The sequence below is a fragment of the Macrotis lagotis genome, chromosome 5, assembly GCF_037893015.1.
Source record: "Macrotis lagotis isolate mMagLag1 chromosome 5, bilby.v1.9.chrom.fasta, whole genome shotgun sequence".
NCBI classification, from domain to species: Eukaryota; Metazoa; Chordata; class Mammalia; order Peramelemorphia; family Peramelidae; genus Macrotis; species Macrotis lagotis.
Genome location: NC_133662.1, coordinates 160,379,346 through 160,406,026, shown reverse-complemented (window position 1 = coordinate 160,406,026; position 26,681 = coordinate 160,379,346). Strand labels below are relative to the sequence as shown.

At 37.9% G+C, this 26,681-nt stretch overlaps 1 protein-coding gene across 1 annotated transcript in view; it reads right to left on the bottom strand.

The window, feature by feature from the left end:
- The window catches only part of ADGB (androglobin), a 244,091-nt gene extending 223,748 nt beyond the window's left edge, over positions 1-20,343 (bottom strand). The window contains exons 1-3 of the mRNA XM_074187787.1: positions 20,255-20,343; positions 3,077-3,239; positions 1,635-1,727 (exon numbers count right to left, since the gene is read on the bottom strand). Of these exons, the coding sequence (XP_074043888.1) occupies positions 1,635-1,727; positions 3,077-3,239; positions 20,255-20,328 (330 nt within the window). The 5' untranslated portion in view covers positions 20,329-20,343. The remainder of the gene's footprint in view (positions 1-1,634; positions 1,728-3,076; positions 3,240-20,254) is intronic.
- Positions 20,344-26,681: the final 6,338 nt, after the last annotated feature.

Here is a 26,681-nt window from a genome sequence, read left to right as displayed (position 1 = left end):
CATCAGGGAGATGAGTCATGATATGCAAGAAAACTAGATTTAAGTGAGGGAGAAGTAAACACAGTCATTAGCTTCACTTTCTCCTCTGGAGTCAATTGGGTCTAGTGGTGAGATATGGATCAGGACAACTAGAGATGGCCCTGGATGCAAAGGAAGACCTTGGGAATGGGTGGTGCCTGAGTCAAAATGAAACCTTGTTATTATGATATTCCCAAGGCAAACCTTGGGAGAAGGAATGAGGCAAAGAAATTTTACAAGAAACCATCCGAGATTTTTATATAATATCTTGGGGAATTAAAGCCCAACTGATACATGGAACAAAATGCAATTTCATCCTTTTATAATTATTTATTATGACAGGAATATTGTTTAATAGTTGCTTTAAAAGAACTACATATCAGAGGAAATTCTAATACTACCATGTCACTCTGATTAATCAGATGATTTCTTTTATATTGTTGTTATAAAATCATTTTGAGTCATGTCTGACTCTCCATGATCCCATTCAGTTTTTGTTTTTATTTTAGCATTTGTTTTGTCATTTTTCTTCTCCAGCTCATTTTACAGATGACACAACTGAGGTAAACAGGGACAAGTGTTTGCCCAGGGTCATACAACCAAGTCAAGGTCTGAGGCCACCTTTGAACTCATAAAGCTGAATATTTCTAACTTCAGGTCCAGGATTTTATCTACTATCCACTGAACCATCTAGTTGTCCCTCATGACTTCTTTGGTTTTTTACTTTCTAAGATATATAATGTGACATGAAATAACATGTAATTATTAACTGGGAGAAAACATGCAATCATGCTACAACCAAATAAACTAGTATTTTATTACTCTGCACAGTGAAACTGATGCATTCAAAACTGGAACTTATGGAATGGGAACTCAGAAAAGAGCTAATTTTAATAAGCACTGGAAAAATAATAATAAAACAAAAAAGACTGAAAGTCACCTTGGAATTCTCCTGAGAAGTACACTCTGGCATCTCCTCAAGACAGCAGATCAGCCTTCCAAATTGACATTAAAAACTCCCTCAAGAATATAAATAAAATTGATGCTACTTCTTGGCAGTTGAGACAAAGGAAAGATATAGGAGCAATAAAGGAAAATAAAACAGGCTGCATTTCAAAATTTTCAAACATCAAGTAACTAACTATGTGAAGTTATTGAATATTAACTATTGGAAGAATACTGGAGGAAACATTGAATATTGGAGGAAAATATGTAATTTCTTATCACTAGAAAACAAGAATTTGTGTATTTAGAGGTAGTTTAATACCACAATAGAGAGAGTCCTAGGTCTGGCATTAGAAAGATATGAGTTCAAATGTGACCTCACTCACTAGCTCTATAACCCTGAGCAAGACACTTAATGACTTTTTGCCTCAGTTTTCACATCCATAAAGTGGGGATATAGTAGGATCTTACCTCCCATGTTTGTTGTAAGGATAATATAAGTCACTATTTGTAATGCACTTTGCAAACTTTAGAGTTATGAATATATATATATATATATATACATATATATATATACTAGCTATCATCATCATCATTACTATATCTATATTTCTAATGCTATATCAAAGTTATTGATGAATGCACTTTGTTATAAAAATAAAGTTTTATACCTTGTTCATTAAAATTTCCTGTGGACGTTTCCATGAAAAAACTTTTAGGGATGAAGGCATTTCAATCTTCCCTTCAGGATCATCAAATAAATGCTATTACAGGTAAAAAGACAAAGGTACACATTAGGGAAACAAAAACATAATAAATAATCATTGAAAAAGGAAAATTTCTCTTGATAGGACAATTAAATTATCCAGAGATTTTCAAAGAGGAGTTTTCAAAAATCAAAAATCAACAAATAGGCAAATTGAGTTATTTAACCAAAAGGGCATTACTACATCATTTATTATCAATAGCATATGAATAAAAATTAAAGGAAAAATATTTAAATTACTGATATTTTTGTAACTTTGAAATTTCCTACCACATTCTACCTTTTCAATAAAAGGAAGTCAGAGACTCTAAGTACAAAACCTTCAGTCACTTACCACTTGCCCTTGTAGTTATTCAGTCATTTTTCAGTCATGTCAAATTCTTCATTACTCATTTGAGATTTCTTGACAAGAATACTGAAGTATTATTATTTATTATTATTTTCTTCTCCAGCTCATCTTACAGAGGAGTAAACTGAGGCAAACAGGGTTAAATGACTTGCCGAGAGTCACACAATTAGTATTAGAAGCTAGATTTGAACCAAGGAAGATGAGTCTTCCTGACTTCAGGCCCAGCACTCTATCCAATGTACCACAGAGACTACCTGCTAATACTTATGTAACCTTGAGCAAATCATTTAACCCAGAGGTGTCCATCTTTTAACTCTTATGGGCCAACAAAAACCAAGTTTCTGGTTATATGGCCCAGAAGAGCTTAAAAAGTTGGGCATCCATGATTTAACCTCTCTGAGCCTCAGTTTCTATATCTGTAAAATGAGGGGATGGTCAGAATAAAAAGACTGTAATGTGTCCCCCAGCTCTAAATTTCATCTAATAAAGTTTAAAAAGTTTAAAAAAATGCTAAAAAAGTTTTTTTAACATGTAACTGAAGAAAAACAAACTACCAAATAAAATTTATTAAATAGTAAATTGTTCTAAAACATGCTTGAATGCTGAGCTCAACCTAGAAGCCTGAACTAGAAGTCACAAATGTTTTTGAAAGCAAGAAAATACTTAAAGAAATTATTATTTTATTAGTCAGTTAACAAACATTTATTAGGTACCTACTACATTCCAGATACTGTACTAAGCACAGGGGACACCAAGGCAGGACAAGGTACAAGGTGAGCGTCGAGACAATTTTCCTCCAAACTTTAGATGATTTTGAAATAATTCTATGGAAATATTTCAAAGGGACTTCAAGAGTAGATGAATTCAAAAAATTAATCACTCTGATGGCAACCTGGTGATGGGCTGCTTCAAACTACCAAGAAAATAAGTATTTAGGACATAAAATTTTTTTTAACAGAACTTGAAAATGAAAATCTAGAAAGCTTATATTCACTTACTAAAATGGGACTTTTCCCAGATTTGTCTTTTTCCTTTCCTCCTTTACCTCCATCCCACTTTTCTGCATTTATATCTGCTTCATTCCATTCTGGCCAAATTGGGAATTTTCCTCTTCTTATTTCAGTCAAACCAGACTGTGTGCTACTCCCAAAAGATGACTGACTAGAAAGAGAAAGTTAAATAAAAACATTTGAAACTCTCAGAAAATAAAGATATATTTTTTGAAAGTTTTGTACTTAAATACATACATCAGAAGAATAATTATGACTCAAATAAGTCTTAAGAATACAGAGACTCAAAATAATCCTTAGGAAAAGAACAAAGTCATTGGATATCTATAAATGTAGTTATATGTTTATTAATTCACTATAATTACCCGCTTATTAATTCAAAATTCTACTGATTCAAGTCATACGATGTTTTTATGAATTTCCAAGACCTTTAACAAAACACAGGGGCTTGGTCAGAGTTCTGACTTTGATCTTCTCTCTCTTTATCTAGATAATTTTATCTACTCTCATAACTTCTGTCTATGAAAATGATTCCCAGAACTAGAGTAAGTGGAAAACCCTTCCCCAGAACTTCAGTCTCATATTTTCACTGATTTCTGTATATGTCTTTACCTAAAAGTTAACTTCAGTGACTAAGAGATTCATAGACTATTAGAAGTCAGGGAGGAGGGGGAGTGATTAGACTTGGGAGTCAGAAGACTACTTACTCAACATCCCTGGGCTTCATTTTCCTCATCTATAAAAAGATGGAGCTGGATTAGAGGACATCTAAATTCTTTTTCATCTCTAAACCAAGGATGTTTTGATCTTAATTCAAGGGGATTTGTATCCTTTCTCTCCACTGTGGTAAACTTCTTGAGGTCAAGGACTGTCTTTTGCTTCCTTTTGTATCACAAGAGTTTAACACAATGCTTGTAGCCCACTTTGAGGGCTTAATAAATGTTTACTGATTTATTGATGAAGATGAAACATTACAAGTGGAGAAGAACACAGAGATGAACTATTCAGCCCCCTAATTTTGCCTATAAAGAAAGTAGGGTGGTTTAGCACCTTGTTCAAGTGACATAGCCAAAATACAAACTCTAACTTCAAGTCCAGTACACAGACCATCAAACAATTTATCTGGTATAGTGGAAAGAAGAGAAAATCTGGATATCTTTTTCGATTGCCTGAATAGCAATTATTTAAAAGTCCTTTTTTTTCTCTTTTAAGGACAAAATATTACTGAAGGAACTCTTACATTTTAGAGGGAGTAAAAAAATTATTCTAATTCACTAAAGATAATCTTTCTTTTTTTGTCCACTGCTACCTCAAATTCCTAGCTAAATTTCTGGTTTTCAAGGGTGTGACTAATATTAATTTGGACATTAGGAGTAATGAAAACCCAGTGCCTATCATAGTACCTGGCAAATAGTCGGTATTTAATAAATGCTTGTTGAATGAATGACAAATGAATGACTATCACAATCATTTGTGAGTGAATAAGAAAATCTAAACCTAAGATATATCAGCATTTAAAAAAACAGAATTAGAGGAGATATACTTCACAATTGCAGTTGTGAAAGGGAGAGAGATTTTTAACCATTCAAAGGTTAGAAGAAACCACAAAAAACAAATAGATGAGTTTGATTATGAAAAAATGGTAAAAGCTCTTCCCTGAACAAAATCTATATAGCTAAAATATAATTATAATTATAGCATAAAGTATGAAAATCTTTGAATCACATATCACTGAAACAAGTCTAAAACCCACGATATAAGAAACTGAGACAAATATATATATATATATATATATACATATATGGATACATATACATACATGTATACACACACATGATCAGGAAACATTCCCAAATAGATGTACATTCAAAGAATATGAAGTTTTTAAAAAGAGAAATGAAAACTATCAAAAGTCACATTAACAAATTTCTCCAAGTCACTAATAATAAAAGAAATGCAAATTAAGCAATTCTTTTGCCTCACATCTAGAAAAATGGCAAAGATAAATATTAGCAGGAAAGAGTTGTGAACTAGTCCAAGTATTCTGGAATGAACTTGGGAATTGTACATTAAAAATCACTAAAGTTTTCATACTCCTCAGTCCAAATATCTCACTACCGGACTTATCCTCTGAAAAGGTCAAAGAGAAAAGAAAATCCCCTAATAAAACAACATAATTAAATTCCTTTTTGTATGAGTTTAAAGAAGTTCAAGCAAAATGATTATTCACTGACTGGGGAACCACTAAGCAAGTCAAAGTAGTCAAATACAATGGATTATCATGCAATAAGAAATACTAAATGTAAGGAATTCAACAAAACTGCTGCAAACTGAAGTAAGCAGAATGCAAACAATATGTACAACTATAGCAATAATATACATGGGGGGAAAAACACTAAAAGGAAGTCAAACCTCAGTAAAATAGAGACAGCAACCCCACTGAGCTCTTTTAACATTTTGCTAATAACAACTTCAAATAATTCTGAAGCATTAGAATAAACCAAAGTTTGGGGTGAGACATTTATTCCAGATTCACACAGTTTAGGAGATTGGAAGGAGATGTGTGTAACACCAAGGTGGGGGTCAATACACAGACAGTATTACAAACAGCTTCAAAAGTCTTCAACTCAGAGAATGGTAAGGGGATTAAAAACTTGGTCTGAAAGAGATCACAGGGAATACTGGACACAGCACTAGCAACCCCATTGACAATACCTATTTTCAGGTCACAATTCCAGGACAGAAAGAAAAATTAGTGCTGACAGTTACAAAGAAGCAGAGGCCTTTCTTTTCCAAATGATATCAGAGCAAAGACACGGAGAGACAAAGTCACCAGCAGTAACCATACCTTTCTCTAACTAGCTGTGGAAACAGCAGCACAAAAGCAAAGTCCAAACTACACATAAAGTTCAAAGTCAAGAAGTAGGCTGCAAAATGAGTAAACAATAACAGCAAAAAACCTAACTATAGGGGCAGCTAGGTCGTGTAGTGGATAGAGCACCGGCCCTGGAGTCAGGAGTACCTGAGTTCAAATCCGACCTCAGACACTTAATAATTACCTAGCTGTGTGGCCTTGGGCAAGCCACTTAACCCCATTGCCTTGCAAAAACAAAAAACAAAAACCTAACTATAAAAAGTTACTATGGAAACAGAAAAAACCCTAAAAAACACACCAAACTCTAAATTCAATATTAGTCCTACTAGAAGGCACAGAATAATACAATACTCTTCCTTCCTCTCAGCAAAGGAAGGAGGGCAGAATTATGCATACACTGCAAGATGGGATCAGTATATCAGTTGTGCTGATTGTTCATTTTTTTCTCTGTTAAAAGGTTCAAAATGGAGGCCAGGGGAAAACAGCTTCTAATAATAGAAATAGTTATAATGTAAAAATAAAACATGAATAGAACTTTTTTATTAATGAGTAGGCAGAAAAAACTAGAGATCCTAACACGAGGAAGCAAGTTTTTCCTTAAAGATATTACTGAGACTTGATGGAAATCACTAGAATATATAGCTCTGTAATAATATACTTTATTAAAAAGGAAACAAACAGGGGCAGCTAGGTGGCACAGTGGATAGAGCACCAGCCCTGGAGTCAGGAATACCTGAGTTCAAATTCAGCCTCAGACACTTAATAATTACCTAGCTGTGTGGCCTTGAGCAAGCCACTTAACCCCATTGCCTTGCAAAAAAAAAAAAACTAAAAAAATGGAAACAAGCAGTTGTCAAGATAGTGGAGTGATAGGGAATGATGTCAAAATCCTCTATCCATAAAAAAAAAAATCTAGAAAATGCACCAAATCAAATCTTGTTGGGAAAATGAAGAAAAGGGATCTTGGCCAACCAAGATCCCTTAGGCTTGCAAGTACCCTAGGGAGACAGACAGAAAGGTCTTTGGGCACTGGGGAATGGGTTGAGACAGTTCTCAAACAGTGGCTTTGCACTGGGGCAAGAGGAATTACACAACCAGACTGGATGACCCAAAACCCATAATGGGACACTATGATGGAACACATACTGACACCTTTGTCTTTTTGTCTCCTACTGTCCAGATCCAGGTGACAGACACATGGTAGAAAGAAAAGAGATCCAGTCCATTCATGGTGGTGGTGTTCTAGAAAGGGAGGTCCTGAATGGCTTACTGAAAAAAGGATGATGTTCAGAATCCAGCAGCAGATGCTTGAGGTGGTGACTCCTACTACATGAGCTGTAGTTGGGAATCACTGAAGAAAGGGGGTGCCACCACTGGAAAGGGAGTTGGGAGAGATATCATACTCTAGTATGGCAGAAGAAAAGACTCTAAAAGCTGAGCAACACAATGTTGCCCTCAGAGTCAATGAAAGTTGTGTTGGAATCCAAAGAAGTTCTAAGATACCTGAGACCTTCCAGCTATTAACAGATAAAGTTAACTACCATATTAGTGATGCCCTAAAATTTATACACATGGGGAAGCAGCAGACATTTACAGTGATATAGACTATATTTTGAATTTGAAGAATACTGAGCCACAGTATGAGTTCCATGACTAGGAATTCATCCCATTCCAGTTTGTTTCTGATGAAGGTTGATCTGAGCAACATTATTAACACTCCTCTACTCCAGGTCCCTCTTGATATCTGCCTCAAAGTTCACTGGCTAAGTATTGAGGATTTTAAGGCAGCTATCCCAAAGAACCCATCTCCAATCCCCAAAATCAACAGAAGATTAAAGCAACAAAGCCATTGAAGTCTACAAAGCCAGGACAAGAAAAGGATGGATCACTGAAAGGTAAAATTCAAAGAGCTTTTGATGGTAAAGAGAAAGTCAGGAAGGTTTCATCCCTGTTGGAAGATACCCACAGAAACTAAAGCCCCAGAGTATTCATGAGTTGTCTGTGGAGCAGTAGCTGAAACTATAAGTTAAATGAGGACTGTGAAGGATCATATGATGCCAAGAGACCAGAAGCTCTCCAAAATATTGCTATAGACCCTCAATTTTATTAGATGCTACCAAGGTTTAACACTTTCATCCCTGAGGTGGTATGTGTAAATGATGTTAAAGAGAACTCAGCTCAAACTAGAAAGAAAGATACCATTGTAAAAAATAATTAGGTTAGAACAATATAACTCCCATTTTTATAGCTCTAACTTTTTTTATTCTATGAGACATTACTATATGTGCTACAATCCCCATTTTACAGGTGAGGAAGCTGGTACTTAGAGATATTAAGTGACTTACCTAAGAGGTCCTAGAACTAGGAGTTAAGCCCATGTCCATTTCCAAACCAGGTCCCCTGTTCCTTCTCTTCTTCCATTTCTCCTCCTCTTTCTGTTCTTTCTCTTGCTCCTTTCCTCCTCCTCCTTTCCTCCTCTTCCTATTTCTCTTCTTCCTCTGCTCCTCCTCTCCTCTTTCTCCTTCTCTTACTATTCTTCCTTCTTTTCTTCTTCCCTTTCCCAGAACTGAATTCAGACTCTACTCTGGAGCCCTTGGATTTGATAAATGAATTACTTTACTCCATCTTTACCAGAATCAGGACATCATGCTATTTCAGACCATTTTCAGATCAGGTCTTAGTGCTCATGTCTTTTCCTATACTTTCCCAACTCAAGTTCCTATTTATTTTTCCCCTGTTAGAATGGCAGCTCCTTAAGGGAAGAAATTGTTTTGCTTGCTCATTTTTTATCACCAGAACTTAGCACTGTGCCTGAAATACAATAAGCACTTAATATATTTTTAAAATTCATTTTTAGCTCTCCTTTTATAAGTTAAGTACAGGGAAGAGAAATCAAAGAAAGAGACAAAGAAGAATCAAAGTAGAAGATATCATTTCTTCTTTGGAACAAAGGGGAGGGGTTGGTAAGAATGAGATAAGGTGTAATAGTATATAGAACAATTTGGCCAAAAGAGAGTCCTTGAAGAAAAAAAGGAGAAGGGGATGGGGGGGGGGGCAATGGGTTAGAAAAAGAAAGATTGGTACTAAAATATGGAGAACCTAAATGCCAAACTAAAGAGTATAATTTCTATCCCTTACCCAATGGAGAGGCAATAAAGATATTCAATCAAATAGGAAATTATATGATGCTTATACATAATTTTGGTAGCAGCATGAAGATTGGGATAGAAAGGTGAGGGACTGGGGAGGCATCTCAAAGAGGATGGTAGTAATAAATAGTAGCAGCAGCAGCAGCAGAAACATTACAATAGAAACGATACTTTGGGAGGCTGGCTAGCCTGGAATTGGCAACGGGTTAGATATAGGGAATGATGAGTAGGAAAGAACAGTGTAAATGATCCTGACTTAAGTGTTTCATATATCAAAGGCCCATAGTTTGTCATTTATATGCCCTTTTCTTTCTCTCTAAAGTATAAAAGTGATATATGTGGAAGAATATACAAGAAAACATTTTATCATATCTAGTTCTCAATAACTGAATTAATTTTTATCTTTTTTGCAATTAACAAAAATTTGTTGTCTCTCCCGCCCACCCTTTCCCCCTCCCCCACTGGGGGATACCCCATGATGAACATTTGTAATAAGCATAAATTGTAGAGGAAACAAAAATCTAATTTAGAAATCTTAATATAAGAGTATACATTCAACCTTACAATATCATTTAAAATTGATTGTGTTTAGAATGGTACTAGATAACTTTCTGAAAAGGAACAGATTGGAGAGAAAGTAGAGTAATACTGTACATCTATGGATCAGTAAAAAAAGAGTATGGGATCTACTATCAAAGTTTACTCATTATTTCTCTGACCTTGGCAAGCCAAGTCAACTCTCTGGGAATCAATTTTCTCAAAGTATTGAACTAGAAATTTCTTCCTGCACTAAATCAATAATCCTATTACTAATGAACTGAGTAGAGAACCTGCTCTGGATAATTCATGTATCATATGGATCCCTCAATGCTAAAGGGAACAAAGAATCATGAGACGTAAAACAGTTGGTAATCATCAAAGATAGAGGAACATAAGCAATATCATAGCATAATGTAATAATATTGCTAGCATTTATATAGTGCTTTAAGATTTGAAAGGTGTTTTATTTTATTATTTTTTCTTCATAACAACCCTAGGTGTTAGGTGCTAAAGAAACTACCTACAATTATTACTATTATTTTTTTATTTTAATTTTTTCTCTCCCCTTTATAGCTCAAGCAAGTTTATATTTTGTGGGGGGAGGGGGTATTCTGTTTACTCTTGAACAAGAATATTTTATTAATGTATAAAAGACATTATTTGTACAAAAAGAGAATAAATAAATATTTAAAAAAAGAATAATCTAAAAAAAAAGAAACTGACAAAAGCGGAGGTTAAATGACATGCTCAAAATCACACAGCTATCTAAGGCCAGGTTTGAATGAGCATAGTATAGCCCTCTACTGAGGAGGAAAAAGAATTGGATTTCATATTTGGGCATTGACAAAAACTTGATTGTGAGGTAGGATATAGCATAGATGAAGATTTCAACGTCTAAGTTGAAGTTCTATATCAAAAATTCAGAGCGGTTCACAAATCCATAACTTGCCTTCATAATAATAACATTCCTCAATAAGTAAAGGGAATGACAAAGAAACTGATAAAGTTAAGGTTGTTCTAAAAGAAATGATGGGAGCCCATTACAAGTGACCATTCCACCTTTAAGTGGGATAGATAGGAAAAAATATCTAGAATAGTTTCACGTACACATTACTTAAGAAGAAAAAATGTCAGGGGCAGATAGGTGGTGCAGTGGCAGCAGCTAGGTGGTGCAGTGGGAGCAGCAAGGTGGCTCAATGGGGGCAGCTAGGTGGCACAGTAGATAGAGCACCAGCCCTGAAGTCAGGAGGAACTGAGTAAAATTTGGCCTCAGACACTTAGCAATTGCCTAGCTGTGTGATTTTGAGCAAGTCACTTATCCCCATTGCCTTAAATAAGTAATTTTTTTATTAAAGATTTTATTTATTTTGAGTTTTACAATTTTCCCCTAATCTTACTTCCCTCCCCCCCACCCCCACAGAGAGCAATTTGTCAGTCTTTACATTGCTTCCATGTTGTACTTTGTAAGGTCTCCTGCATTTCCCTCAGAACTAGTAGGAATCAAGACTCTTAATAGAATTTAGTTCCACAAAACCCAGAAAAATGAGCTAGGAGAACTCTACCAACAAGGCCCAGGTGTGGCCAGCAGATCACCCCTCAGTGCAGAGTGAAGAATAAGGAGATTAACTATCTAGCCCCAAGGGCCCAGTCCACATTGTTCCAGGATGACCAGGATCCTGCTACTCCCCCATCCCACCCCCAGGCCTATGGAGTGGGCCACTAATCAAGGTTTCAGACACTCCAGAGAAAACAACCAGCACCTCCTGCTGGCAGACCCACTTGGAGGTACTAAACCCAAGGAGCAAAACATCTAGGAATTTCAACACCCAACATCTGTGAACCAGCTCCTCCCCCAACACAAGATCCTAGGAAAAAGAAGAAAAGACAGCAAAAGGGGGGGGTGCATAGAAAACTACCTTAAAGACTCAGAGAGATCTAGAACTTCTGAGGAGAATATGAATTGGTCTCCAGTCCAGAAAGACTTCTTCGAAGAGATTAGGAAGGAGTTTAAAAATGAATTGGAAAATTGCGAAAAGAAACTAGAGAGAAAATTAACACTTTGCAAGGGAAAATTAACATCTTGCAACAAGAACACAAATCCTTCAAAAATACAATTGGACAAGTGTGGAAAGAAAATAATTCTCTCAAAATCACAATTGGGCAAATGGAAAACTACTTCAAAAGTAGAATTGACCAATTGGAAAAGAGGTTGCAAAAGGTAAATGAGGAAAATACTTCTCTTAAAAAAAAGAATTGAATCTGTGGAAACTAATGACTTCAGGAGACTACATAAATCTGTTAAAGAAACCAAAAAATAAAAAAAAATAAAACTGAAGAAAACATAAAATACCTCATCAGAAAAATGACTGACCAAGATAATAAATCAGAAGAGACAACTTAAGAATCATTGGGCTTCCTGAAAAAAATTAGGGATAAAAAAAAGCCTGGGATCAATATTTCAGGATTTAGTGATGGGAAATTTCCCTGCTATCTTGGAACCAGAGGACAAAATACTTATTGAAAGAATACATCAATCCCCTTCTGAAAGGGATCCCAGAATGAAAACACCAAGGAATACTTTGGCAAAATTCCAGAACTAGCAGATAAAAGAGAAAATCCTGCAAGCAGTCAAACAAACAACTTAGATACCAGGGAGCCACAGTAAGGAATACACAGGACCTGGCTACATCAACATTAAAAGATCAAATGGTCTGGAATATGATATTCTGGAGAGCAAGGGAACTTCAAATGCAGGGAAGAATTACTGTCCAGCAAAACCGATCTTTCTATTCCAGGGAAAAAGATGGGCATTTAATGAAATAGGAGACTTCTAACTTTTCCTGATGAAAAGACCAGAATTAAAGAGGAAAAAATGGACTTCAAACAGTAGACTCGAGAGACATATGAAAAGCTAAAAAAAGGGGAAAGCAAACAAACTGCTATTCAATAAGATGAAACTGATTATATTCCCACTTGGGAGAAAGATTCTCATAATTCTTGAGAATTACAGCCCTACTGGAGAGCACATATTTAGCCAGAAGCAATGGAAACTCATGACTTGTCCATGACTCTGATAGAATTATTAAAAAGCAGTATCTCCTTAAAAAGGGAGGGACAGTAAAGAGATGGGAGGATAGAGGATATTGAATGGGATGGAGAGGTAAAGCACCTATTGAATGAAAGGAAAGAAGGGAGAAGGTGAGAACAGCCTGAATCTTGCTCTCATCAGATTTGGCACAAAGAAGGATTAACACACACACTCACACACACACACACACACACTGAATTATGTTTAGAAATTTATCTCACCTTTCAAGTATTAAAAGGGAAAAGGGGGAGGGGAGGAAAAGAGAAATTAACAGAAGGGAAGCAAGAAGGGGGAAGGAGAAAGAAATGAGAGGGTGGATATAAAAGGACAAATGCACTGAAGGAAGTGGTATTCAGAAGCAAAATACTGGGGAATATGAATAAAGTGTAAAGAGGGAAAAATACAAACAGGGAAGATAGCAATGAGGACAATAAAGACTTAATAATTATAACTTTGAATGTGAATGGGATGAATTCTCCCATAAAACATATATGAATAGCAAAGTGGATTAAAAACCTTAATCCTACAATATGCTGCTTACAAAAAACTCATTTGAAGCAGAGAGAGATACATATATATTAAAGGTAAAAGAGTGGAGCATAATATCTTATGCTTCAGCTGAAGTGATAAGGCAGGGGTAGCAATCCTTATCTCAGACAAAGCAGCTGCAAAAAATAGATCTCATTAAAAAAGATAAGGAAGGTGGAATAGACTAGGTGCAATAGCAGGAAATGATTATAGTAATCTGCTGTTTGATAAACCCAAAGAGTCTAGCTATTGGAATAAAAACTCTCTCTTCAGTAAAAACTGTTGGGAAAATTGGAAATTATTTTAGTGGAAACTTGGATTAGACCAACACCTCACACCCTATGCCAAAATCAAAATGGATATTGGATTTAGACATAAATAACAATATTATAAGTAACATAGAGATCAGGAATAGTTTGCCTGTCAGATCTGTGGAAAGGGAAGCAGATTATGACTAAGGAAGAGACGGAGAACATCATTAAAAACAAACTAGGGCGGCTAGGTGGTACAGTGGAAAAAGCACTGACCCTGGAGTAAGGAGTACCTGGGTTCAAATCCAGTCTCAGACACTTAATAATTACCTAGCTGTGTGGCCTTGGGCAAGCCACTTAACCCCATTTGCCTTGCAAAAACCTAAAAAAAAACAAACAAAAATAACAAACTAGATAATTTGAATTAAATTAAAAAATAAAACCACTGTAACTAAGATCAAAAGAAATGTAGTCAATTAGGAAACAATTTTAACAACTAATATTCCTGACAAAGAACTCATTTTTAAAACATATAGAGGACTAAGTCAAATTTATAAAAAAAAAAAAAGTCATTCCCCAATTGACAAATGATCAAAGGATCTACAAAGGCAATTTACAGATGAGGAAATCAAAGCTATCCATAGTCATATGAAAAAAATTGCTCTAAATCATTACTGATTAGAGAAATGCAAATTAAAGCATCTCTGAGGTAACACTTCACACCTCTCAGACTGGCCATTATGACCAGAAAGGACAATGATCAATGTTGGGTTTGGGATGAAATTGGGATCGTGGGAAATCTGGGTCACTAATACATTGTTCGTGGAACTGTGAAATGATCCAATCTTTCTGGAGAGCAATTTGGAATTATCCCAAAAGGGCAATAAAATCCTACATCCTTTGATCCAACAATACCACTACTGGGTCTATACCTGAAGAGATTGTGAAAAAGGGTAAATACAAAAAATATTCACAGCAGCCCTGTTTGTGATAGCAAAGAATTGGAAATTGAGGGAATGTCCATCATTTGGGGAATGGCTGAACAAATTGTTGTATATTTATGTGATGTAACATTATTGTCCTATTAGAAATCAGGAGGGATAGGATTTCTGAGACACCTGGAAAAATTTGCATGAACTGATGCTAAGCATAATGAGCAGAACCAGAAGACCATTGTTCACCATAACAGCAACATGGAGGTGATGATCAATCTGACCATAGAAAAATACTTTGGTCCCATGGTGATCAAAATACATATTCCAAAGCCTCCAAGAGAAATGAAATTGGGCTCAGGCTATAGAAGAGCTAAAAATAGACTGAAAAGCAAGGAAGGAAGGTAGAGGAAAATCAGAAGAGGAATGAGAGAAATGCAGGTAAATCATGAAAACCAAGTCAGCATCTTGGTCAAAGAGATCCAAAATTTGCTGAAGAAAATAACATGTAAAAACCAGTATAGATCAAATTGAAAAAAGCAACCCATAAGGCAAATCAGGAGAAGAATGCCTTAAAAAGCAGAATTGACCAGTTGGGAAAAGGAGATTTAAAAAACTAAGAAAATAACTCTTTCAAATGTAGAATGGAGCTAAGGAAAGTTGATGACTTTGCAAGAAATCAAGAAACAATTTAAAAAATCAAAAGAGTGAAAAACTAGAAGAAAATGTGTAATATCTCATTGGAAAAACAACCAATCTGGAAAACAGGAGAAGTAATTTAAAAATTATTGAGCTACACTTATGCCAAGATGGTGGAGAGAAGCCAGGCCCTGTGCTAAGGCCTCCTGATCTTCCCTCATGTATAATATGAAGCAAACTTCTTAATAGAAACCCGATAGACAAAACCCAGAAAGATAAGATAGGAGAAGATCCACCTCACGATTGTCTTTGGGAATTGTGGGTGAGCCAGGCACAGAGAGCAGAGAGCCAGTGGGTTGGGGTGAGAGCAGGGCTAACCTGAGATCAGCCCTGAAGGCTTTCACTGTAGGAGCCGCTGTGAGAAACAACTAGAGAGTGGAGATGTTGGCAGTGGGACTGACTGTGGGGATTGCCAGATGGGCTAGAGGGTATGTCCCAGCCTCTAGCACCCCCTACTGGCCAGCTGGAGATATTACATTCAGTGAGCAAAGCCTCTAGCACACCCTACTGGCCAGTCCATGTGGTGTTACTAAACCAAGTGAGTAAAGCCTTTAGGGAGCCCAACACAAACCTCTGTGAACCAGGCCCTCCCCCCAACATAAGATCTTAGGAAAATGAAGAAATGCCAGCAAAAAGGGGGGCCCATAGAAAAATTCCTAGAATGAAACCTCTGAGGAGAATATAATTTGGTCTTCAGCACAGAAAGACTTCCTTGAAGAATCAGGAAGGAGATTAAAAGTCAATTGGAAAATTTGGGAAAAGAAACCCAAGAGAAGATGAACACCTTGCAACAAGAAAACAAATCCTTGTAAAATATAATTGGGCAAATGCAAAAAAGAAAAATCTCAAAACCTCAATTGGTCAAATGGAAAACTCTTTCAAAAATAGAACTGACCAATTGTAAAAGGAGTTGTAAAAGGTAAATGATGAAAATTCATCCCCCCCCCAAAGAAAAAGAATGGAGTCTGTAGAAACCAATGACTTCATGAGACAACAAGAATCTGTTAAAAAAACAAAAACAAAAATTGAAAAAATAGAAGTAAATGTAAAATACATCATCAGCAAAACCACTGACCTAAAGAATAGATTGAGGAGAGATAACCTAAGAATTATTGGTCTTTCTGAAAACATTGAAGGGAAAAAAATCCTGGACTCAATATTACAGGATTTAGTGATGGAAAACTGCCCTATACTCTGAAACCAGAGGATAAAATAGTTGTTGAAAGAATACATCCATCTGGAAAGAGATACTAAAATGAAAACGCAAATTTATCAGAAATCATATGAATATATCAATAGATGCTAAAAAAGTTTTTTGACAAAATACAGCATCCATTCCTAATAAAAAAAAAAACGCTAGAGAGCAAAGGAATAAATGCACTGTTCCTTAGAATAATAAGCAGTATCTATCTGAAATCAACAAGTATTATATGCAATAAGGATAGGCTAGAGGCATTCCTAACAACGTCAGGGATGCCCATTATCATCACTACTATTCAATATTGTATTAGTACTGTTAGTTTCAGCAATAAGAGAAGAAAAATAAATCAAAGGAATTAGAATAGGGAAGGAAGAGACAAAACTCTCACTCTTTGCAGATGAAATGATGGTATACCTAGAGAATCCCAAAAATTATCTAAAATACTACTAGAAACAATTAGCAACTTTAGTAAGATCACAGGATATAAAACAAACTCTCATAAATCTTCAACATTTCTATATATGACTAGCAAAATAAAGCAGCAAGAGCTAGAAAGAGGAATCCCATTCAAAGTAACTTCAGACAATATAAAATACCTAAGAGCCTACCTGCCAAGGCACACTCAGAAACTTTTTGAAAACAATTACAAAATACTTTTCACACAAATAAAATCAGATTTAGATAATTGGGCAAATGTTAACTGCTCATGGATAGGTCAAGCAAATATAATAAAAATGACAATTCTACCAATCAAAATTCCAAAAAAATTTACGAGGTAGAAAAAATTTTAAGTAAATTCATATGAGGAAAAAAAAAGTTGAGACTCTCCAGGGATTTAAAGGGGGGGACAAGTGCATAAGAACGTGGCTTAGCCTTACCAGATTTAAAATTATATTATAAAGTATCAGTCATCAAAACTGTATGGTATTGTGTAAGAAACAGAGTGGTGGTTCAGTGGAATAGACTAGGAGCAACAGCAGGAATTGATTATAGTAATTTACTGTTGGATAAATCCAAAGAATCCAGCTATTGGGATAAAACCTCTCCCTTTGATAAAAACTGTTGGGAAAATTGGAAGTTAGTATGGAAGAAAGTTGGATTAGACCAACACCTCACACCCTACACCAAGATAAGATCAAAATAGATACAGGATCTAGACATAAAAACAATATTATAAGCAAACTAGAAGATCAAGGAATACTTCAACTGTCAGATCTATGGAAAGGGAAGCAGTTACCAGAAGAACATTGTACACACTAACAACATGGGAATGATGATGAACCTTAATGGACTTGCTCATACCAACAGGGCAACAATCAGGCACAATTTCGGTATATCTGCAATGGAGAATGCCATCTGTATCCTGAGAAAGAATTGTGGAGTTTAAACAAAGACCAAAGACTTTTTAATGTTTCAAAAATGCTATCTTATTATGAATTCTGCTTTATCTCATTCTATATGTTTCTTCCTTAAGGATATGATTTCTCTCTCATCACATTCAACTGAGAGCAATGCATATCATGAAAATAATGTAGAGACTAACACACTGCCTTCTGTGGAGGGTGCAGGGAAGGAAGCAAGATTGGGGAGGCATTGTAAAATTTAAAATAAATAAAATCTTCAAAAATTTATTGAGCTACCTGAAAGTCATGAACTTGAAAAGAGCCTAGACTTCATTTTTCAAGAAATAATTCAGCAAAATTACCCTGAGATCCTAAAAAGAGAGGGTAAAATAGAAATTGAGCAAATCCACCCATCACTTCCTGAAAGAGATCTCCCCCCAAAAAAATCTCCCAAGAATATTATAGTCCCAAATCAAAGAGGCAATATTACAAACTGCCAGAAAGAAACAATTCAACAACCATTGGCACTACAGTCAGAATTATGAAGGATCTGGCAGTGTGTACCTTTAGGGCTCATAGGGCTTGGAATAGGATATTCTGAAAGGCAAAAGAGCTTGAATTACAACTGAGAATCAACTCCTCAATAAAACTGAACATCCTCTTTCAAGGGATGAGATGGACATTCAATCAAACAGGAGACTTTCCAACTTTCCTGTTAAAATGACCAGAGCTGAAAAGAAAGTTTGATATTCAAGTATAGAACTCAGGTAAAACATAGAAAGGGTGGACCAGAAGGGTTAATTATGAAGGATTTAATGATGCTGATATGTGTGTATTCCTGCATCGGAACTCATATGAACCTTCTCATTTAAAAAAAAGCATATATAGAGCAGGCACAGGAAGGAGTTGAATATAATGATATAATATAGTATAAAGATGGAGTCAATGGGTGATAAAGGAAAGAAAGTACTGGGAGAAAGGGAAAGGAGAGGTAGAATGGGCTAAGATATTTCACCTAAAAGAGTCAAGAAAAAGATTTTGCAATGGAGTGGAAGGGCGAAAGATGAGGGGAAATGCACAAGATGACTGTAATAATGTAAAAACAAATAAATCATTAAAATTTTAAAATTAGAAACAATTAGAACCAATAAAAACAACACAAAACGCTACTTCTTTAGAATAAATGCAATAGGCTATATGAAATCCAGTGCTCAGACTGAATAGATTGGTCTTCCTTAAATGTGTTCATTGGGGGGGGGGGGCAGCTAGGTGGCACAGTGGATAGAACGCCGGCCTTGGGTTCAAATTTGACCTCAGACACTTAATAATTACCTAGCTCTGTAGCCTTGGGCAAGCCACTTATCCCCATTTGCCTTGCATAAACCTTAAAAATAAAGTGTTCCTTTTTTTAAAAGAATGATTTAAAAGAATGAATAAATAAATGAATAATAATAATAAATGAATGATAATAATGAATAAAAATATATAAATGAAAAAATAAAATTATTAAAAGAATGAATTATTTTAAAAAATGAATTATGACATTTGGTAGCAGTATCACCTTACTAACTCTATCCTTCCTCAATTCCATTCTATTCAAGGAGCATAATTTATTGATTCAGAGTCCATGATGGGTGTTGGGACTACAAGTCAAAAATCAAAGGGTCCCACCTTAACCCATGCCCCTCTGGAGGGGAAAAAAGAAACCAGATTCTGTGGCCCAAACTTACCCAGATCTCAGGATCAAAGAATAAACTGGTTCTTAGCAGGTTGTCTTAGAAAAAAATAGCATTAACATTAAGCAGTATTTACAACCTTATATTCCTTGCTTGATTCAATTGCAAAAAAAAAAAATTGTTTAAATGACATAATCGGTATAAAATCACTTAGAATGAAGTTAAAAGGGATTTTATAGTGATTATGTCATTTAAACATTTTGGGGGGGCATTTGAATCAAGCAAGGATGCCACATCACTCACCTAATAAAAGTGGATGGTTCAGAAGGGGCCTGAGGCCAGGGTTAGAAAAGAAGGGAGAGGGCCCTGGGGAGCTGTAGCCCAGGGTAGAGAGGTTAGGCGGGACCAACCGGGGATCTCTTTCAGGAAGGCCATCATGGTGAGTCGGACCCCTCCCCCACTGACCCCCCCCATCGGGGGGTTTCTTGGCAGAGAGGCTGCAGAGCGCTTCCATCTACAGCTCATTTTGCAGAGGGAGAAACTGAGGCAAGCTGGGTCGGTGGATCTGAACTCAGCTCTTCCCCAGCAGCCGCAGCTGGGACCTTTGCAGGAATTAGGGGAGGAGGAGGGAGTGGCTGAGGAGAGAAGGGAGTCGGGGTAAGGGACACAGGAATGGGGAAGAAATATTGTGGGGGGGAGGGACAAGGGAGGGGGACTCGGTCCCCTTTCCCTCAGGACGGCCAATCCGCCCCCGGGCACTTAACAATGCCCTAGCCGCGAGACCTTGGCCAAGTCCCTTGAGGCCCGGGGTCGGGGGGCCTGAGGGGAGCCGGCCCGGAGAGGGGAGCCGGCTGGATCTGGCGGGGCGGGGCGCAGCTCCTTACTCTTTGGACTTCTCGAAGACGTGCGTGGAGTTGATGCGGTGCAGCTCCTTCTTCTTGCCTTGCTTGGAGGTCATGGTGCTGGGCGCCGGGATGCGGGGCGCCGGGGTGCGGGGCGCCGGGGAGCGGGGCGCCGGGGTGCGGGGCGCCGGGGAGCGGGGAGCCGGGGTGCGGGGCGCCGGGGTGCGGGGCGCCTGGATGCGGGGCGCCTGGATGCGGGGCGCCGGGGTGCGGGGCGCCGGGGTGCGGGGCGCCGGGGAGCGGGGCGCCGGGGAGCGGGGCGCCTGGATGCGGGGCGCCGGGGTGCGGGGCGCCGGGGAGCGGGGCGCCGGGGAGCGGGGCGCCTGGATGCGGGGCGCCGGGGTGCGGGGCGCCGGGGAGCGGGGCGCCGGGGGAGCGGAGCGGGGCGAGCCCAGGAGCAGAGGGAGCAGGCGGGCTGGGCAGGGGCTGCTGCGCGCCGCGTCCCGGGGTTGCTAGGAGCCGGGGAGCCGCCCCCCGCGCGAGGGCGCGGCCAATCCCGGGCCCGCTCCAAGCCGGGCCCCCGCCGGGCCCCCGCCGGCCCTGAGGGGAGGGGAGGGGGAGGGGCAGAGGCCCGTGGGGAGGGGGTGGGGAGGGGGAGAACAGGGATGGGGGTGGACAGAGGGAAGGGGGGGACGGAGAGAGCGGAGGGGGAGGCTGGGGGAGGGGGGGAGCGGCCTACCGGGGTCTGCGGGCCTCAGGGCCGGGGGCTCCAGGGGCGCCGCGCCCTGCCCCCCGCAGGAAGGCCGAGTTCAAGTCCAGCGGGAGAGTTGAGCTGCTGACTAGAAAGGGTGGGGGGAGGGGAAGAAGGCGCGGGCGGCTCCTGCCAGCAGGGGGCGCCCCGAGCACGGGCTGGGGGGAGGCAGGGGCGGAGCCCTGGGGGTCCGTCTGGTGGCGACGTCGGGACCCCCGCCTTCCACCGCAGACCTTCCCTGAGGGCTTTAGACCCGAATGATGCCCGCATCCTGTCCCTGGCCTGGGGCTGCATTACAGGTCTCTCCTCCCAACGTTCCTTTCCGCCTCTGCTTTCCCCGTTCCATCCCTGGTCTGTCCGCATCTGTTAGAAGCCTTCGGGTGGCACAACTCTACAGAGCTCGGTCATCCCCCCATCCTTGTCATGCGGCCCGGCCCTGCTCCCTCTGGTCTTTCTTGCTCCCGTAGATTTGCCGTATCTTTCTGAGAAGCCCAGCCTCCCGCTCCCTCTGCACCCCATCAATCCCTGGGACCTCCCGAACCTTTGTCCAAAACCGCGTCGATGTGACAAGAAATGCCCACTTCATAAAGTCGTTGTTTTTGCCTGGGGCTTCACAGAAAGGGACAGAGGAGCCCGGCTGTTTAGAACTCAGCTCAGTGATGTGAAGACAGAGGATTAGTGATAAGGCTCAGTTTGCAGATGCAGATAGAGATGATATGGGGAGGCTTGGTTTACAGATGATGGAGCTACAGATGCAGGTAATCGTGACGAGGCTCAGTTGAAGATGACAGAGCTGCAGATAGAAACGATAGAGAGAAGTCTCTGTTTACAGATGATAGGACTAGAGATACAGATAATATAATTAGGGCTCGTTTGAAGATGATAGAGCTGCAGATAGAAATGATTGATAGAGAGAAGTGTCTTTATAGATGATAGGGCTAGAGATTATATAGATAGGGCTCAGTTGAAGATGATAGAGCTGCAGATAGAAATGATAGAGAGAAGTGTCTTTATAGATGATAGGGCTAGAGATTATATAGATAGGGCTCAGTTGAAGATGATAGAGCTACACATAGAAATGATAGAAGTCTCTGTTTATAGATGATAGGACTAGAGATACAGATTATATAGATAGGCTCAGTTTACAGATGATAAGGCTATACAGATGAAAAGTTTAAATTGATTGCCCTAAGACATACCTAAAGTCTGAGGGGTGAATTTATGTCTCTCCTACATCTCTCTGCCACTAAGACTTACTCAATTTTCCAAAAAAAAAATCCCTCATGACTTCATGATTCCACATACCATCACCATCATCATTATCATCATCATCATCACTGTCCTTGAAGACTCTACTTCCAGGAATTATATATCATTCTCCAAATTCTATATCTCCAAGATATATTAGCATGCTTAAAGCCTGACAGTTTCCATCTTGGTCTTTCGTAAAATAATGAAAAATATTTAAGGATGCATATTTGCATTTTACAGCAAATCCTTCCAACCCTAATTTGGCTCCACCTCAGGCTACAATCTCTGGAGGAATGAGAAGATTTCTGTCGAGAGAGAGAGAGAGAGAGAGAGAGAGAGAGAGAGAGAGAGAGAGAGAGAGAGAGAGAGAGAAGGGAAAAATTATAGGAGTTATTTCTATGACAAAAGAAGGAAGGAACACATTGTTTTAGGTTTTGTTTTTTTTTTTGCAAGGCAAACAGGGTTAAGTGTCTTGCCCAAGGCCACACAGCTAGGTAATTATTAAGTGTCTCAGACCAGATTTGAACCCAGGTATTCCTGACTCCAGGACAAGTGCTTTATCCACTACACCACCTAGCTGCCCCTAAGGAAAACATTTTGAAGTACATTTGGGGTTATTCTTTTCTCTGCTGAACTGAGAAAGTGAGTGGTATCCTAACACTGCTGCACATGCCCATTCCATGTCTCAGATATCCATTTTACAGAGAATCTACTTCTTAAAGCTATTTATTTTGGTTCTAGGGTTCTGGAATTCTCAAGAACCTGTTCACCCACTTTTCTCCCCCTGATATCTTGGAAGTGTGAAAGAGAAGACATATCAATCAAGGATAAATAGTAGTTAATTAAAAGAGGGCAAGCACTGGAATAAAGAGGGGTTGGGAAAGGCTTCCTTTGGTTGGAACTTTTAAAAAGATAGGGAGGTCAGTAATCCTTGCAGAGCAAGGAAAGCATTTCTAGTATGAAGGTCAGTCAGAGAAAATGCTCAGAAAGACTCCTTATCTTTAGAGACCGTGGTATAAATGCTGAAGTTGATTATAGTCTCACTCCAATGAGAATGTTTTAGTATCTTAATTAGATAGTGGAAATAGACTTATCAACTTTAGCATAACCAATTCCATTTTGTTTTAAACCTCCATTTTTTGATTGAGTAGTTTTTGAGTTATTTTTCTAAAAGTGATTTTTCAATAATAAGGAAAGCACATGTGTGATATCATGTAGTGAACAATGTTGCATGTGCTTTAAACAACAGATAAATATATGTAGCCCCTTAATAAGATGGACTATGATTGAAAAAAAACATAAGCAACTTTATCAGTTATATGGTAAAAACTTGAATCAAATTCTTTGATAACCAAAGAGCAATCATCACTAACCTATAAAGAAAGATTCCCACATGCCTCATCCATCACCTTGGTTGCTAAGTCACAATTATGACTGGTTGCTGTATTCCTTATCCCCTTTCCCTCACTAGAGACTGGAGCAAATCTAGGTTCACATGAATTCCACTTGGATGGAGAGGGGAATCTGGTTAAAGAAAATTTCCTTAAACTCTAAGACTTGAATTAGTAATTTATTCTTAGAGGAAGGCATTCATATTGTTAGGCATAGTTTGATCATAATGTTTGATTTGATTGCATGCACAAAGAAGTATTAGTGTTTCCATAGCACTAGTCCATACACACACACACACACACACACACACATATATATATATGTATGTATATGTCTGCACTTTTTATTAAAAGTGATCTCAATCCAAGTTTTGTTTATGTCACATTCAACTAGAACAGGGCTCTAAATCATTTGCTCTGGAACTGTCAAGGCAACTACAGGTGGGACTCAAAATTCAATAAATTTGGAAGCTTTTTAGAGGCAAAATTAGATGATTTGACCAAATATAGCAGGCTAATTTTAAGTTGATAATTTTGTGTGGCCAGTGAATGATATTAGATATAATCCAAATGGCCCTTAGCAGAAAAAAAGCTTCCCCACCATCAATATTTAAGTCATAAAACCACAAACCTTTAGAATGGGAAGGCCACACCAGCAATTAGTGACAGATACTGGACTAGAGCTATGTCTGCCAACTTCCAGCCTCTATACCTGGAGTCAGAAAGACCTGAGGTCAAATGCAGCTTCAGACACTGATTAACCATGTGCACCAGGGCAAGTCACTTAACACTATCTGTCTGCTTCGGTTTCCCCATCTGCAACATGGGGATAATAAGAACACCTACCTCCCTCAGTTATTGTGAGGATAAATGAGATAATAGCTATAAAGGTTTTACAAAACTGAAAGCACTATATAAATTCTAGCTATTATTTGCCATGGAACACTTTATCTTTCTCCTTAATCTTCAGTGTGTTCCACAACTCTTTTTGAGAACCATTTAAACTATCTACCAACAGGATTACATTGACAGAATTTCTGACTCAAAGTAAAATCTGAATATAAAGTAATACTGTAGGAAGGTGAAAATTTAAGATCCTATTTAAAATTACCTTAAAAGAAAATAAAATCTCCTAAACTGTTTAAGAAATAACACCATTTTCCTGATTGTTACAAAATGCCTTACCAGGTCATCATCAATACTACTCCAAATATTGTAATTTATCCTTTTGAAATAAAGAAAAAAATAGGACCTTTTGCTATGTAATCCACTAATGGTGTATCTTCAGAAATGTCCCTTTCAATCATAATAATTTCATATTGGAGATAGCTCAAATAATGGATGTTTTTCATCTATTGGGCTGTCAGAATTCTGTGCTAAACATAATGAGTGTTGTTTGTCCCCCAGTGGACTATTAAAAGAATGGAAGGGGGAGACAAAAATTTCACAGAAAATGGACAGTTAGGTTTTTTTTAAGTCATCAATCTCACAAATGATGTCATTTATCATATACCTCAAAGGAAATTTCCTTTCTTTAACCATCTGATATCCTATTTCTCCAAAAATTCATAATGTACATTGTCTTTTGAAAAGTATCAAAAGAATTAAGTGTTATTCTATTAAGGACTGATTTCTCTCCTTGATTTAATTTTTAGGACAGTAATATGACAATTATAAAAACCTCTTCTTTTGCTGATACTAAAAGATCTCTAGACTCCAATATTTTATTTTGGAAAAAGGATTGCCTTTAGAAAAAATGAAATTATATTATTGGAATGATTATTTTAAAGAACTACTTTATTTTGAAAATGCTTTATTGACATTTTTAGTTCCCACTTTGGATATCAAAATGGGAAATTATAAGAGAAATATAGTTTTAATCATTTGAAAAAGATTAAATAGTGAAATATTCTTCTTCACTAAGAATAATAGCTATTATTTATTTATACCTTGAAGATTTATGAAGCAGCAGATAAACACAGCCCCACTAGGCAAATGATTAAGGACTAATTACATAGTCCTCTGGGGGATGAAATTGACAGAAGCATGAAATATGAGGATAACTCTAAGATTATGGAATCACAGGTCTAAAGTTGGAAGGGACTTTATATGTCATCAAGTTCAGTCCCTTTATTTTACAGATGAGGAAACTGAGGCATGGAGCAATTAATGATTTGCCCTGGTCATATAACTAGTAAATGACTGAGGTAGGGTTTGAACCCAAATCTTATTATCTTTAAATCCCTGAAGGTTACAGAATAATGAAAATCTAAGCTAGGAAAATGATGCCAAAAGAAGAGTAAAATAGTGGACAGCTAAAAGAGTGAATGGAGAGCATAGCAGTTTCCCTTTTTATCTCTCATTAGATAGGTATAGATACTATGACAAGTCACGTATCAAATTATAGATAGCTTATAAAGATCATGGATGAACGGAATGGTCTCTATCCAATCTCCCTTTCTGCATCTACCTGTTTGCTTTATCAAGCAAATGTTAATATGTTTCCTGATTATGTTTCATATACTATTTTGTCCTGAATGTTTCTTTGCATAAGCCATATTTGGTTGACCTAAGACAATAGTATATGTGAAATACAAGTAGTCTTGATGGGTTTTCTTCATCTCACCTTCTATATGGTATTTTTTGGGGGGAATCTCCCTTTAGATCTGGTGGCTAATTCTATTTCTTATTAACAACTCGATAAGTTTTTCAAAAGACAGAGAATCTTTGAAACTGAATATTTTTCCTGCCCTATTACTGTGGATATGAGTTCAGTTCCTCTTCAGAAAGAAGCTCCTACAGCACTATTAGCACCATAATTTTGGGAAAGTTTGCATGTGTTCCACTGCCACAACTGGTGGTTACAAATGCATTATTTTATTCAATGCTCATTACAACTCTGTCAAATTATTTACTACAGCATTCAGATCCCAGTTTTTCCTAAGGAGACTAAGATTTGGAGACCCTAAATGATTTGCTTGGTCACATAGCTAGTAAATGTGAGAGTCAAGGTTAAAATTCATATCTCTCATTACTCCCAAGTACAGAGTTCTTCCTAACATATCATACTATCTTC